Source organism: Ascaphus truei (genome assembly GCF_040206685.1).
Source record: "Ascaphus truei isolate aAscTru1 chromosome 23 unlocalized genomic scaffold, aAscTru1.hap1 SUPER_23_unloc_2, whole genome shotgun sequence".
In the NCBI taxonomy this organism is placed as follows: Eukaryota; Metazoa; Chordata; class Amphibia; order Anura; family Ascaphidae; genus Ascaphus; species Ascaphus truei.
The window spans coordinates 68,077-86,230 of NW_027453863.1; the positions used below are offsets into that span (position 1 = coordinate 68,077).

At 52.6% G+C, this 18,154-nt stretch overlaps 1 protein-coding gene across 1 annotated transcript in view; it reads right to left on the reverse strand.

Moving 5' to 3' along the window:
• Window positions 1-448: 448 nt before the first annotated feature.
• Window positions 449-18,154, reverse strand: part of SKAP1 (src kinase associated phosphoprotein 1) — a 208,262-nt gene continuing 190,556 nt past the window's right edge. The window contains exon 10 of the mRNA XM_075580993.1: window positions 449-525. Coding sequence (XP_075437108.1) covers window positions 449-525 — 77 coding nt within the window. The remainder of the gene's footprint in view (window positions 526-18,154) is intronic.

Consider the following 18,154-nt stretch of genomic DNA (forward strand, 5'->3'; position numbering starts at 1 on the left):
TCTTAACACTATGCCCAGGACATACTTGAAAACGAGAGGTAACTCTCAATGTATTACTTCCTGGTAACACACCAAATAAAGTATACAAAAATGTGTCCTCTCGAGTGCCTGAGAAAGACTCCCGAGGGCAGCTGAAATGTTGTCAATAAAATACACTTTTTTGTATAGTTTGTTGAGAGAGAGGAGATAGAGATAGAGAGAGGAGAGAGAGAGAGAGAGGAGAGAGAGATAGAGAGGAGAGAGAACAACCAACAAACAGTAACGGGTAAATAGTCATAGGCTGTGAGGATCCCTAGAGATCCAATATACCGGCACAGCACGATGGGTTATCACATAAAAGTGGTTAATTGGGTCCAATCTGTGCATTCTGGACCCAATAAACGTGTGTGTGTATTCATTATAATTCCTATATAAGATGGCCTCCCCAGCACAGCCAGACATCACCTAATTACTTATGATCTGTACCTGATTGAATCTGATAAGTGGTTCCTTTCAAATCTTCTGAATCCTCAAACGGCTCTTCATCTGCAAGAGAACGGAGGACACTCAGTGCACAGGCCCTGACCGACAAGACACGCTGACCCCCAGGACACCGTGACGCCCAGGACACCCTGACCCCCATGACACCCTGACCCCCAGGACACCCTGAACCCAGTACACCCTGACCCCAGGACATGCTGATCCCCAAGACCCCCTGGACACGGCTGAGCCCCCAGGACACCCTGACCACAGGACACCCTGACCCCCAGGACACCCTGACCCCCAGGACACCCTGACCCCCAGGACACCCTGACCCCCAGGACACCCTGGCCCCAGGACACCCTGACCCCAGGACATGCTGATCCCCAAGACCCCCTGAACCCCAGGACACGGCTGAGCCCCCAGGACACCCTGACCCCCCGGAAAATGGCTGAGCCCCAAAACATAAGGAGGGAGGAGGGGATACATAAGGAGTAGCCCAAAAAGAACCTATTTGCACTCGCTGCTTCCAATAAATGGTTAGGAATTATTCAATCCTAGGGAGGAGCCCATACACCATTTAGTAATATATATTAAAACACTTTATTAAACATCTATGCAAAGACATATAAACACTTATGGGTTTAAAAAGAAACAGGGTGGGTGGAGTAGGAGAGTGTTGAAAAGGGTGTCACCTAAGTATATATGTGCTAGTAATACATAGGTATTCCTGTGGCACAAGTAGTCTCTCAGCCGCTGTATACCCTTAATATATGCGAGTATACAATGTAAGCATCAAACTTTAGCCTTCTATGTCAGGTAGTACCTTGTGTAAATATCACAGTTGTTACATACACTGGCGACACACTTTATTCGAGCTCGGCTAGTCCCACGAATTCGGGTATACCCGGGTGTATTGAGGTTTGTGACTGTTTTCTGCCCGAGTGCATTGGGTTATTTTCCAGACAGGGATTGAAGCATTTTATTCCCGCTGGCTGCAATACTGCACAGTATATATATATATATGCTGCATTACAATTCATGAATTTATGCCATCTGGTAGACACGCGAAGCATTGCAGCCTATTAAATCCTAATCATTATCATTTAACAGATCAGCCGCCCGTCAGCCAGGCATGAACCCAGGCTGGGAAGGCAAACAGAACGGGGCTTGTCAGAGGTGAGGAGCGGCGCATTCCAGGTATCTGCCAGGTACATACTGGGTATTTGCTCGAATAAAGTGTGTCGGTGCAGTACACACGCTCTGCTATGTCGCAATGTTGCTATCCTGTTGAAGAGATATCTATACACTCTGACAAACACTTGTCGCTCTTCCCTATAATGGGGTGTGTATGTGTCACCTTCTGCTAGTGTCAAGTCAGAGAAGCCGACACATGCGGCTATGGACTGCACTCTGTGCCAAATAAACCTTAGTACAGGTATCCCAGCCTCTCCGTGTACACTCTCTGTTATCTCGCAATGTAGCGGTGTTGCGGAGAAGATAGTATGCAACCTGGCGTTCACTTCGCCGCTCCAACCCCACGCCGCCTGATGACGTCACAGACCGAACGTCATAAAAACACCGACGTACGTTTCGCACCACCTGAGCCCCAAACCACCCTGACCCCAGGACATGGTTGACCCCCAGGACGTGCCTACGTGGCTGTAGGCCTCTCTGCGCATGGAGAGTTACGTTGCTGCTGGAGGGAGACATGTTTTGTGGTGAGACTCCTTCCTAGACGGTAGCTCGCCTCACCTTCACTGCCCGTGCCCTGCTGTCTCTGCTAACCAACTACAATCAATGCAAATTAGGTCAGCCCTCCGCTGTGAGTTACAAATTGGGTCCCAAGCTGGAGGGTCAGTGTTTCGGCGGCTCTGCCCCCATTAGAGAGGAAGATCTCTTGTAAATAAATCAGACCTTCTTGTGGAGCTCTGCACCCGCCAGACACAAACTCATTCCCATTGATTTTAAAATAAATTATTGAGAGTGGCTTCGCTGGCTTTGTGCATCTGTAACACAGAACAATGTAACTGTCTGGGCAGTGCTGACAAAGGTACGCGGCACGCCTCCCCCCCCCCCCCCCCTGCAGTGCTGACAAAGGTACGCGGCACGCCTCATCCCCCCCCCCCCTGCAGTGCTGACAAAGGTACGCGGCACGCCTCCCCCCCCCCCCCCTGCAGTGCTGACAAAGGTACGCGGCACGCCTCATCCTCCCCCCCCCCTGCAGTGCTGACAAAGGTACGCGGCACGCCTCCCCCCCCCCCCCTGCAGTGCTGACAAAGGTACGCGGCACGCCTCATCCCCCCCCCCCCCCCTGCAGTGCTGACAAAGGTACGCGGCACGCCTCATCCTCCCCCCCCCTGCAGTGCTGACAAAGGTACGCGGCACGCCTCCCCCCCCCCCCCCCTGCAGTGCTGACAAAGGTACGCGGCACGCCTCATCCCCCCCCCCCCCTGCAGTGCTGACAAAGGTACGCGGCACGCCTCATCCTCCCCCCCCCCTGCAGTGCTGACAAAGGTACGCGGCACGCCTCCCCCCCCCCCCCCCCCCTGCAGTGCTGACAAAGGTACGCGGCACGCCTCATCCTCCCCCCCCCCTGCAGTGCTGACAAAGGTACGCGGCACGCCTCCCCCCCCCCCCCCCCTGCAGTGCTGACAAAGGTACGCGGCACGCCTCATCCTCCCCCCCCCCTGCAGTGCTGACAAAGGTACACGGCACGCCTCATCCCCCCCCCCCCCCCTGCAGTGCTGACAAAGGTACGCGGCACGCCTCATCCTCCCCCCCCCTGCAGTGCTGACAAAGGTACGCGGCACGCCTCATCCCCCCCCCCCCCCCCTGCAGTGCTGACAAAGGTACACGGCACGCCTCATCCCCCCCCCCCCCCCTGCAGTGCTGACAAAGGTACGCGGCACGCCTCATCCTCCCCCCCCCTGCAGTGCTGACAAAGGTACGCGGCACGCCTCATCCCCCCCCCCCCCCTGCAAGGCAGAAAGGTACGCGGCACGCCTCATCCCCCCCCCCCCTGCAAGGCAGAAAGGTACGCGGCACGCCTCATCCTCCCCCCCCCTGCAGTGCTGACAAAGGTACGCGGCACGCCTCATCCCCCCCCCCCCCCCTGCAGTGCTGACAAAGGTACGCGGCACGCCTCATCCTCCCCCCCCCTGCAGTGCTGACAAAGGTACGCGGCACGCCTCATCCCCCCCCCCCCTGCAGTGCTGACAAAGGTACGCGGCACGCCTCATCCCCCCCCCCCCTGCAGTGCTGACAAAGGTACGCGGCACGCCTCCCCCCCCCCTGCAAGGCAGAAAGGTACGCGGCACGCCCCCCTCCCCCCCCCCCTGCAAGGCAGAAAGGTACGCGGCACGCCTCATCCTCCCCCCCCCCTGCAAGGCAGAAAGGTACGCGGCACGCCTCATCCCCCCCCCCCTGCAAGGCAGAAAGGTACGCGGCACGCCTCCCCCCCCCCTGCAAGGCAGAAAGGTACGCGGCACGCCTCCCCCCCCCTGCAAGGCAGAAAGGTACGCGGCACGCCTCATCCTCCCCCCCCCCTGCAAGGCAGAAAGGTACGCGGCACGCCTCATCCTCCCCCCCCCTGCAAGGCAGAAAGGTACGCGGCACGCCTCATCCTCCCCCCCCTGCAAGGCAGAAAGGTACGCGGCACGCCTCATCCTCCCCCCCTGCAAGGCAGAAAGGTACGCGGCACGCCTCATCCTCCCCCCCTGCAAGGCAGAAAGGTACGCGGCACGCCTCATCCTCCCCCCCTGCAAGGCAGAAAGGTACGCGGCACGCCTCATCCTCCCCCCCCCTGCAAGGCAGAAAGGTACGCGGCACGCCTCATCCTCCCCCCCCCTGCAAGGCAGAAAGGTACGCGGCACACCTCATCCTCCCCCCCCCCTGCAAGGCAGAAAGGTACGCGGCACGCCTCATCCTCCCCCCCCCTGCAAGGCAGAAAGGTACGCGGCACGCCTCATCCTCCTCCCCCCCCCTGCAAGGCAGAAAGGTACGCGGCACGCCTCATCCTCCCCCCTGCAAGGCAGAAAGGTACGCGGCACGCCTCATCCTCCCCCCCCCTGCAAGGCAGAAAGGTACGCGGCACGCCTCCCCCCCCCCCCCCTGCAAGGCAGAAAGGTACGCGGCACGCCTCATCCTCCCCCCCCCCCTGCAAGGCAGAAAGGTACGCGGCACGCCTCCCCCCCCCCTGCAAGGCAGAAAGGTACGCGGCACGCCTCATCCTCCCCCCCTGCAAGGCAGAAAGGTACGCGGCACGCCTCATCCTCCCCCCCCCTGCAAGGCAGAAAGGTACGCGGCACACCTCATCCTCCCCCCCCCTGCAAGGCAGTGTCCTTCAATCTGCTCCCCTGAGCTTTCATGGGAAAAGGTTTCAAAGTAATAACGGCTTTGTAGTAATACGGTTAGGATTTAAAGAAAGCAGAAGTGCGAGTGGTAATAACACAGACAGATCACCCAAAATAGCTGCAGGGAGACCTCCTACCCCCAAACCCACCCCCAGATTCTTCTGCATCTGTACCAAGGGCTCCTCTGCCAGCCCCACAATGAACGTTTAGCAGGTGTGACCTCCAAGCACACAACTGGCAAGGCAAACTTGTGTCACACACCGGAAGGTGCCATTAACAACCACGTGTTCCCAATAACATACACAGGACGTGCTAACACAGCCACGTGTTCCCAATAACATACACAGGACATGCTAACACAGCCACGTGTTCCCAATAACATACACAGGACATGCTAACACAGCCACGTGTTCCCAATAACATACACAGGACATGCTAACACAGCCACGTGTTCCCAATAACATACACAGGACATACTAACACAGCCATGTGTTCCCAATAACATACACAGGACATGCTAACACAGCCACGTGTTCCCAATAACATACACAGGACATGCTAACACAGCCACGTGTTCCCAATAACATACACAGGACATGCTAACACAGCCACGTGTTCCCAATAACATACACAGGACATGCTAACACAGCCACGTGTTCCCAATAACATACACAGGACATACTAACACAGCCACGTGTTCCCAATAACATACACAGGACATGCTAACACAGCCACGTGTTCCCAATAACATACACAGGACATGCTAACACAGCCACGTGTTCCCAATAACATACACAGGACATGCTAACACAGCCACGTGTTCCCAATAACATACACAGGACATGCTAACACAGCCACGTGTTCCCAATAACATACACAGGACATGCTAACACAGCCACGTGTTCCCAATAACATACACAGGACATACTAACACAGCCACGTGTTCCCAATAACATACACAGGACATGCTAACACAGCCACGTGTTCCCAATAACATACACAGGACATGCTAACACAGCCACGTGTTCCCAATAACATACACAGGACATGCTAACACAGCCACGTGTTCCCAATAACATACACAGGACATACTAACACAGCCACGTGTTCCCAATAACATACACAGGACATGCTAACACAGCCACGTGTTCCCAATAACATACACAGGACATGCTAACACAGCCACGTGTTCCCAATAACATACACAGGACATGCTAACACAGCCACGTGTTCCCAATAACATACACAGGACATGCTAACACAGCCACGTGTTCCCAATAACATACACAGGACATACTAACACAGCCACGTGTTCCCAATAACATACACAGGACATACTAACACAGCCACGTGTTCCCAATAACATACACAGGACATGCTAACACCGCCACGTGTTCCCAATAACATACACAGGACATGCTAACACAGCCACGTGTTCCCAATAACATACACAGGACATGCTAACACAGCCACGTGTTCCCAATAACATACACAGGACATGCTAACACAGCCACGTGTTCCCAATAACATACACAGGACATGCTAACACAGCCACGTGTTCCCAATAACATACACAGGACATACTAACACAGCCACGTGTTCCCAATAACATACACAGGACATGCTAACACAGCCATGTGTTCCCAATAACATACACAGGACATGCTAACACAGCCACGTGTTCCCAATAACATACACAGGACATGCTAACACAGCCACGTGTTCCCAATAACATACACAGGACATGCTAACACAGCCACGTGTTCCCAATAACATACACAGGACATGCTAACACAGCCACGTGTTCCCAATAACATACACAGGACATGCTAACACAGCCACGTGTTCCCAATAACATACACAGGACATGCTAACACAGCCACGTGTTCCCAATAACATACACAGGACATACTAACACAGCCACGTGTTCCCAATAACATACACAGGACATGCTAACACAGCCACGTGTTCCCAATAACATACACAGGACATGCTAACACAGCCACGTGTTCCCAATAACATACACAGGACATGCTAACACAGCCACGTGTTCCCAATAACATACACAGGACATGCTAACACAGCCACGTGTTCCCAATAACATACACAGGACATGCTAACACAGCCACGTGTTCCCAATAACATACACAGGACATGCTAACACAGCCACGTGTTCCCAATAACATACACAGGACATGCTAACACAGCCACGTGTTCCCAATAACATACACAGGACATGCTAACACAGCCACGTGTTCCCAATAACATACACAGGACATGCTAACACAGCCACGTGTTCCCAATAACATACACAGGACATGCTAACACAGCCACGTGTTCCCAATAACATACACAGGACATGCTAACACAGCCACGTGTTCCCAATAACATACACAGGACATGCTAACACAGCCACGTGTTCCCAATAACATACACAGGACATGCTAACACAGCCACGTGTTCCCAATAACATACACAGGACATGCTAACACAGCCACGTGTTCCCAATAACATACACAGGACATACTAACACAGCCACGTGTTCCCAATAACATACACAGGACATGCTAACACAGCCACGTGTTCCCAATAACATACACAGGACATACTAACACAGCCACGTGTTCCCAATAACATACACAGGACATGCTAACACAGCCACGTGTTCCCAATAACATACACAGGACATACTAACACAGCCACGTGTTCCCAATAACATACACAGGACATACTAACACAGCCACGTGTTCCCAATAACATACACAGGACATGCTAACACAGCCACGTGTTCCCAATAACATACACAGGACATGCTAACACAGCCACGTGTTCCCAATAACATACACAGGACATGCTAACACAGCCACGTGTTCCCAATAACATACATTATGGCTGTGCAACATTTTAAAGTGTAACATTGAAAGTGAGTGAAGTTAATTTTGGAGTTGAAATTGGAGGTGAAGATTGGAGGAAGATCTGGACTCTGCACAACAACAACTCTGCAGCTGTGAGAACTCTCTCCTCCTGCATCTCACCATGCCCTCCCTATCCTCCAATACCTGGCCTGTCTCTCCTCCTGCATCTCACCGTGCCCTCCCTATCCTCCAATACCTGGCCTGTCTCTCCTCCTGCATCTCACCATGCCCTCCCTATCCTCCAATACCTGACCTGTCTCTCCTCCTGCATCTCACCATGCCCTCCCTATCCTCCAATACCTGGCCTGTCTCTCCTCCTGCATCTCACCATGCCCTCCCTATCCTCCAATACCTGGCCTGTCTCTCCTCCTGCATCTCACCATGCCCTCCCTATCCTCCAATACCTGGCCTGTCTCTCCTCCTGCATCTCACCATGCCCTCCCTATCCTCCAATACCTGGCCTGTCTCTCCTCCTGCATCTCACCATGCCCTCCCTATCCTCCAATACCTGACCTGTCTCTCCTCCTGCATCTCACCATGCCCTCCCTATCCTCCAATACCTGGCCTGTCTCTCCTCCTGCATCTCACCATGCCCTCCCTATCCTCCAATACCTGGCCTGTCTCTCCTCCTGCATCTCACCATGCCCTCCCTATCCTCCAATACCTGGCCTGTCTCTCCTCCTGCATCTCACCGTGCCCTCCCTATCCTCCAATACCTGGCCTGTCTCTCCTCCTGCATCTCACCGTGCCCTCCCTATCCTCCAATACCTGGCCTGTCTCTCCTGCATCTCACCATGCCCTCCCTATCCTCCAATACCTGGCCTGTCTCTCCTCCTGCATCTCACCATGCCCTCCTTATCCTCCAATACCTGGCCTGTCTCTCCTCCTGCATCTCACCATGCCCTCCCTATCCTCCAATACCTGGCCTGTCTCTCCTCCTGCATCTCACCATGCCCTCCCTATCCTCCAATACCTGGCCTGTTTCTCCTCCTGCATCTCACCATGCCCTCCCTATCCTCCAATACCTGGCCTGTCTCTCCTCCTGCATCTCACCGTGCCCTCCCTATCCTCCAATACCTGGCCTGTCTCTCCTGCATCTCACCATGCCCTCCCTATCCTCCAATACCTGGCCTGTCTCTCCTCCTGCATCTCACCGTGCCCTCCCTATCCTCCAATACCTGGCCTGTCTCTCCTGCATCTCACCATGCCCTCCCTATCCTCCAATACCTGGCCTGTCTCTCCTCCTGCATCTCACCATGCCCTCCCTATCCTCCAATACCTGGCCTGTCTCTCCTCCTGCATCTCACCATGCCCTCCCTATCCTCCAATACCTGGCCTGTCTCTCCTCCTGCATCTCACCATGCCCTCCCTATCCTCCAATACCTGGCCTGTCTCTCCTCCTGCATCTCACCATGCCCTCCCTATCCTCCAATACCTGGCCTGTCTCTCCTCCTGCATCTCACCATGCCCTCCCTATCCTCCAATACCTGGCCTGTCTCTCCTCCTGCATCTCACCATGCCCTCCCTATCCTCCAATACCTGGCCTGTCTCTCCTCCTGCATCTCACCATGCCCTCCCTATCCTCCAATACCTGGCCTGTCTCTCCTCCTGCATCTCACCATGCCCTCCCTATCCTCCAATACCTGGCCTGTCTCGCCTCCTGCATCTCACCATGCTCTCCCTATCCCCCAATACCTGGCCTGTCTCTCCTCCTGCATCTCACCATGCCCTCCCTATCCTCCAATACCTGGCCTGTCTCTCCTGCATCTCACCATGCCCTCCCTATCCTCCAATACCTGGCCTGTCTCTCCTCCTGCATCTCACCATGCCCTCCCTATCCTCCCTATCCTCCAATACCTGGCCTGTCTCTCCTGCATCTCACCATGCCCTCCCTATCCTCCAATACCTGGCCTGTCTCTCCTCCTGCATCTCACCATGCCCTCCCTATCCTCCCTATCCTCCAATACCTGGCCTGTCTCTCCTGCATCTCACCATGCCCTCCCTATCCTCCAATACCTGGCCTGTCTCTCCTCCTGCATCTCACCATGCCCTCCCTATCCTCCAATACCTGGCCTGTCTCTCCTCCTGCATCTCACCATGCCCTCCCTATCCTCCAATACCTGGCCTGTCTCTCCTCCTGCATCTCACCATGCCCTCCCTATCCTCCAATACCTGGCCTGTCTCTCCTCCTGCATCTCACCATGCCCTCCCTATCCTCCAATACCTGGCCTGTCTCTCCTCCTGCATCTCACCATGCCCTCCCTATCCTCCAATACCTGGCCTGTCTCTCCTGCATCTCACCATGCCCTCCCTACTGCTTTTTTTTGTTTACTGTTTCCTCACTACTTTGTGAACGTCTCTGTTCTCTCCAACATCCCCACTCCCCACTGCACCATTATTTATACACCTCTCTCCCAACAACTTCTTTACCCCTCAATAAAAAGCATCTACACAAATCCTCTATTCACACCCTCTATCTCCTCCTTCCTGCTGCTGGGGATCTCCCCAAATCCTGCACCCAGACATACACACCTGATCTTACTCATGCCTCCCTGCCATCTCTTCCCCTGTAAATGGTGTTAACCTTCTGATTTAATACTGACCAGCCTTAAATATCACCCCACAAGTTAAGGATCCCAACAGCCTGCACTCGTGGCTATTGTCCCACACTCAGCCACTCCTACCACCCATTGTGGCCAAGCACTGCCATCGACAGCACTTATTCCCTCACCTGCTGTCTCTGTAAGTTCCCCATCAAACCTTAGATTGTAAGCTCTTCGGGGCAGGGATTTCCTTTCCTATTGTTTGATATTGCTGTGCTTATTGTATAATTATAATTCCCTGTACTGTATCTTTGTGAAGCGCTGAGTACACTTTTGGCGCTATATAAATAAAGACATACATACATACACAGGACATGCTAGCACAGCCGTGTGGGGGGTCACTGCTGAAAGATACTGTATGCATTGTGCAATGCAGTTTGGGAAATATAACTCTTATAGAGGATTCAGCAATGGCCGCTTTAAATGCACGTCTGCTTGGTTTCCTGGCCTGATGTAAATGGCACTGCAGGCAGCTTGGGGTCCCAGTGCGTTCTCTCCAACACAAACATCCGCTCCTGTACCAGTCTGTCTGGAACACCATCTCCTCCTCCCTGCTGCTGCTAAGAGACATTTCTTAATTGATCCTTCTCAAAAGTCACATGGCCCCATGGAGTGCATGGCTAGCTACTAACAAGCACCTGTAACATCCCTGCACCCAGCCTGACAGGACCCCATAACAGGGGTCTGCACCCAGCCTTACAGGACCCCATAACAGGGGTCTGCACCCAGCCTGACAGGACCCCATAACAGGTCTGCACCCAGCGTGACAGGACCCCATAACAGGTCTGCACCCAGCCTTACAGGACCCCATAACAGGTCTGCACCCAGCCTTACAGGACCCCATAACAGGTCTGCACCCAGCATGACAGGACCCCATAACAGGTCTGCACCCAGCCTGACAGGACCCCATAACAGGTCTGCACCCAGCCTGACAGGACCCCATAACAGGTCTGCACCCAGCCTTACAGGACCCTATAGCTGTACCAACGCTGACAGGACCCCATAACAGGTCTGCACCCAGCCTGACAGGACCCCATAACAGGCCTGCACCCAGACTGACAGGACCCTATAGCAGGCCTGCACCCAGACTGACAGGACCCCATAGCAGGCCTGCACCCAGACTGACAGGACCCTATAGCATTCCTGAAACCAGACAGACACGACCCCATAGCATTCATACATCCAGACGGAAAGGACCCCATAGCAAGTCTGCGCCCAGACTGGCAAGACCGTATAGCATTCATATACCGAGGTGGACAGAACCCTATAGCAGGCCTACACACAGACTCACAGGACTCCATAGCATTGATACATCCACAGACAGAACCCTATAGCAGGACTGCACCCAGACAGACAGAACCCTATAGCATTCCTACACCAAGACTGACAGGACCCTATAGCAGTCCTACACCAAGACTGACAGGACCCTATAGCATTCCTACACCAAGACTGACAGGACCCTATAGCAGTTCTACGTACAGACTGACAGGACCCTATAGAATTCCGGCACCCAAACTGACAGGACCCTATAAAAGGTCTGCACCCTGACAGACAGGAACCTATAGCAAGACTGCACCCAGACTGCAATAAACACATAATCCTACATTACACAAACCCCTCTGTATGGAAGGCGTTATATGGTTTTATTGCACGTGAATATGGGTTTCTGTGTGTGACTGACAGGCAGCGGGGATAGAACTGCCAGATCCTTCATATTACAGCAATACAGACTGTGTGACTGACAGGCAGCGGGGATAGAACCGCCAGATCCTTCATATTACAGCAATACAGACTGTGTGACTGACAGGCAGTGGGGATAGAACTGCCAGATCCTTCATATTACAGCAATACAGACTGTGTGACTGACAGGCAGCAGGGATAGAACTGCCAGATCCTTCATATTACAGCAATACAGACTGTGTGACTGACAGGCAGCGGGGATAGAACCGCCAGATCCTTCATATTACAGCAATACAGACTGTGTGACTGACAGGCAGTGGGGATAGAACTGCCAGATCCTTCATATTACAGCCATACAGACTGTGTGACTGACAGGCAGTGGGGATAGAACCGCCAGATCCTTCATATTACAGCAATACAGACTGTGTGACTGACAGGCAGCGGGGATAGAACCGCCAGATCCTTCATATTACAGCAATACAGACCGTGTGACTGACAGGCAGCAGGGACAGAACCGCCAGATCCTTCATATTACAGCAATACAGACTGTGTGACTGACAGGCAGCAGGGACAGAACCGCCAGATCCTTCATATTACAGCAATACAGACTGTGTGACTGACAGGCAGCAGGGACAGAACCGCCAGATCCTTCATATTACAGCAATACAGACCGTGTGACTGACAGGCAGCAGGGATAGAACCGCAGATCCCTCATATTACAGCAATACAGACTGTGTGACAGACAGGCAGCAGGGATAGAACTGCCAGATCCTTCATATTACAGCAATACAGACTGTGTGACTGACAGGCAGCAGGGATAGAACCGCCAGATCCTTCATATTACAGCAATACAGACTGTGTGACTGACAGGCAGCGGGGATAGAACCGCCAGATCCTTCATATTACAGCAATACAGACCGTGTGACTGACAGGCAGCGGGGATAGAACCGCCAGATCCTTCATATTACAGCAATACAGACCGTGTGACTGACAGGCAGCAGGGATAGAACCGCCAGATCCTTCATATTACAGCAATACAGACTGTGTGACTGACAGGCAGCAGGGATAGAACCGCCAGATCCTTCATATTACAGCAATACAGACTGTGTGACTGACAGGCAGCAGGGACAGAACCGCCAGATCCTTCATATTACAGCAATACAGACTGTGTGACTGACAGGCAGCAGGGACAGAACTGATAGATCCTTCATATTACAGCAATACAGACCGTGTGACTGACAGGCAGCGGGGATAGAACCGCCAGAACCTTCATATTACAGCAATACAGACTGTGTGACTGACAGGCAGCAGGGATAGAACTGCCAGATCCTTCATATTACAGCAATACAGACTGTGTGACTGACAGGCAGCAGGGATAGAACCGCCAGATCCTTCATATTACAGCAATACAGACCGTGTGACTGACAGGCAGCAGGGACAGAACTGCCAGATCCTTCATATTACAGCAATACAGACTGTGTGACTGACAGGCAGCAGGGACAGAACCGCCAGATCCTTCATATTACAGCAATACAGACCGTGTGACTGACAGGCAGCGGGGATAGAACCGCCAGATCCTTCATATTACAGCAATACAGATTGTGTGACTGACAGGCAGCAGGGATAGAACCGCCAGATCCTTCATATTACAGCAATACAGACTGTGTGACTGACAGGCAGCAGGGACAGAACCGCCAGATCCTTCATATTACAGCAATACAGACCGTGTGACTGACAGGCAGCGGGGATAGAACCGCCAGATCCTTCATATTACAGCAATACAGACCGTGTGACTGACAGGCAGCGGGGATAGAACCGCCAGATCCTTCATATTACAGCAATACAGACTGTGTGACTGACAGGCAGCAGGGATAGAACCGCCAGATCCTTCATATTACAGCAATACAGACTGTGTGACTGACAGGCAGCGGGGACAGAACCGCCAGATCCTTCATATTACAGCAATACAGACTGTGTGACTGACAGGCAGCAGGGACAGAACCGCCAGATCCTTCATATTACAGCCATACAGACTGTGTGACTGACAGGCAGCAGGGACAGAACCGCCAGATCCTTCATATTACAGCCATACAGACCGTGTGACTGACAGGCAGCGGGGATAGAACCGCCAGATCCTTCATATTACAGCCATACAGACTGTGTGACTGACAGGCAGCGGGGATAGAACCGCCAGATCCTTCATATTACAGCAATACAGACCGTGTGACTGACAGGCAGCAGGGATAGAACCGCCAGATCCTTCATATTACAGCAATACAGACTGTGTGACTGACAGGCAGCAGGGATAGAACCGCCAGATCCTTCATATTACAGCAATACAGACTGTGTGACTGACAGGCAGCGGGGATAGAACTGCCAGATCCTTCATATTACAGCAATACAGACTGTGTGACTGACAGGCAGCAGGGACAGAACCGCCAGATCCTTCATATTACAGCAATACAGACCGTGTGACTGACAGGCAGCAGGGATAGAACCGCCAGATCCTTCATATTACAGCAATACAGACCGTGTGACTGACAGGCAGCAGGGATAGAACCGCCAGATCCTTCATATTACAGCCATACAGACCGTGTGACTGACAGGCAGCAGGGATAGAACCGCCAGATCCTTCATATTACAGCAATACAGACTGTGTGACTGACAGGCAGCAGGGATAGAACCGCCAGATCCTTCATATTACAGCAATACAGACTGTGTGACTGACAGGCAGCGGGGATAGAAACGCCAGATCCTTCATATTACAGCCATACAGACTGTGTGACTGACAGGCAGCAGGGACAGAACCGCCAGATCCTTCATATTACAGCAATACAGACCGTGTGACTGACAGGCAGCAGGGACAGAACCGCCAGAACCTTCATATTACAGCCATACAGACTGTGTGACTGACAGGCAGCAGGGACAGAACCGCCAGATCCTTCATATTACAGCAATACAGACCGTGTGACTGACAGGCAGCAGGGATAGAACCGCCAGATCCTTCATATTACAGCAATACAGACCGTGTGACTGACAGGCAGCAGGGATAGAACCGCCAGATCCTTCATATTACAGCCATACAGACCGTGTGACTGACAGGCAGCGGGGATAGAACCGCCAGATCCTTCATATTACAGCAATACAGACTGTGTGACTGACAGGCAGCAGGGATAGAACCGCCAGATCCTTCATATTACAGCAATACAGACTGTGTGACTGACAGGCAGCGGGGATAGAAACGCCAGATCCTTCATATTACAGCCATACAGACTGTGTGACTGACAGGCAGCAGGGACAGAACCGCCAGATCCTTCATATTACAGCAATACAGACCGTGTGACTGACAGGCAGCAGGGACAGAACCGCCAGAACCTTCATATTACAGCCATACAGACTGTGTGACTGACAGGCAGCAGGGACAGAACCGCCAGAACCTTCATATTACAGCCATACAGACTGTGTGACTGACAGGCAGCAGGGACAGAACCGCCAGATCCTTCATATTACAGCAATACAGACCGTGTGACTGACAGGCAGCAGGGATAGAACCGCCAGATCCTTCATATTACAGCAATACAGACCGTGTGACTGACAGGCAGCAGGGATAGAACCGCCAGATCCTTCATATTACAGCCATACAGACCGTGTGACTGACAGGCAGCGGGGATAGAACCGCCAGATCCTTCATATTACAGCAATACAGACTGTGTGACTGACAGGCAGCAGGGATAGAACCGCCAGATCCTTCATATTACAGCAATACAGACTGTGTGACTGACAGGCAGCGGGGATAGAAACGCCAGATCCTTCATATTACAGCCATACAGACTGTGTGACTGACAGGCAGCAGGGACAGAACCGCCAGATCCTTCATATTACAGCAATACAGACCGTGTGACTGACAGGCAGCAGGGACAGAACCGCCAGAACCTTCATATTACAGCCATACAGACTGTGTGACTGACAGGCAGCAGGGACAGAACCGCCAGATCCTTCATATTACAGCAATACAGACTGTGTGACTGACAGGCAGCAGGGATAGAACCGCCAGATCCTTCATATTACAGCCATACAGACCGTGTGACTGACAGGCAGCAGGGATAGAACCGCCAGATCCTTCATATTACAGCAATACAGACTGTGTGACTGACAGGCAGCAGGGACAGAACCGCCAGATCCTTCATATTACAGCCATACAGACCGTGTGACTGACAGGCAGCAGGGATAGAACCGCCAGATCCTTCATATTACAGCAATACAGATTGTGTGACTGACAGGCAGCAGGGACAGAACCGCCAGATCCTTCATATTACAGCAATACAGACCGTGTGACTGACAGGCAGCGGGGATAGAACCGCCAGATCCTTCATATTACAGCAATACAGACCGTGTGACTGACAGGCAGCAGGGACAGAACCGCCAGATCCTTCATATTACAGCAATACAGACTGTGTGACTGACAGGCAGCAGGGACAGAACTGATAGATCCTTCATATTACAGCCATACAGACTGTGTGACTGACAGGCAGCAGGGACAGAACCGCTAGATCCTTCATATTACAGCCATACAGACTGTGTGACTGACAGGCAGCAGGGATAGAACCGCCAGATCCTTCATATTACAGCAATCCAGACCGTGTGACTGACAGGCAGCAGGGACAGAACCGCCAGATCCTTCATATTACAGCAATACAGACCGTGTGACTGACAGGCAGCAGGGATAGAACCGCCAGATCCTTCATATTACAGCAATACAGACCGTGTGACTGACAGGCAGCAGGGATAGAACCGCCAGATCCTTCATATTACAGCAATACAGACTGTGTGACTGACAGGCAGCAGGGACAGAACCGCCAGATCCTTCATATTACAGCCATACAGACCGTGTGACTGACAGGCAGCAGGGACAGAACCGCCAGATCCTTCATATTACAGCAATACAGACTGTGTGACTGACAGGCAGCGGGGATAGAACCGCCAGATCCTTCATATTACAGCAATACAGACTGTGTGACTGACAGGCAGCAGGGATAGAACCGCCAGATCCTTCATATTACAGCCATACAGACTGTGTGACTGACAGGCAGCGGGGATAGAACCGCCAGATCCTTCATATTACAGCCATACAGACTGTGTGACTGACAGGCAGCGGGGATAGAACCGCCAGATCCTTCATATTACAGCAATACAGACTGTGTGACTGACAGGCAGCAGGGACAGAACTGATAGATCCTTCATATTACAGCAATACAGACCGTGTGACTGACAGGCAGCAGGGACAGAACCGCCAGATCCTTCATATTACAGCAATACAGACCGTGTGACTGACAGGCAGCAGGGACAGAACCGCCAGATCCTTCATATTACAGCCATACAGACTGTGTGACTGACAGGCAGCAGGGACAGAACCGCTAGATCCTTCATATTACAGCCATACAGACTGTGTGACTGACAGGCAGCAGGGATAGAACCGCCAGATCCTTCATATTACAGCAATACAGACTGTGTGACTGACAGGCAGCAGGGACAGAACCGCCAGATCCTTCATATTACAGCCATACAGACTGTGTGACTGACAGGCAGCAGGGACAGAACCGCCAGATCCTTCATATTACAGCAATACAGACTGTGTGACTGACAGGCAGCAGGGACAGAACCGCCAGATCCTTCATATTACAGCCATACAGACTGTGTGACTGACAGGCAGCAGGGATAGAACCGCCAGATCCTTCATATTACAGCAATCCAGACCGTGTGACTGACAGGCAGCAGGGACAGAACCGCCAGATCCTTCATATTACAGCCATACAGACTGTGTGACTGACAGGCAGCAGGGACAGAACCGCCAGATCCTTCATATTACAGCAATACAGACTGTGTGACTGACAGGCAGCAGGGATAGAACCGCCAGATCCTTCATATTACAGCCATACAGACTGTGTGACTGACAGGCAGCAGGGACAGAACCGCTAGATCCTTCATATTACAGCCATACAGACTGTGTGACTGACAGGCAGCAGGGATAGAACCGCCAGATCCTTCATATTACAGCAATCCAGACCGTGTGACTGACAGGCAGCAGGGACAGAACCGCCAGATCCTTCATATTACAGCAATACAGACCGTGTGACTGACAGGC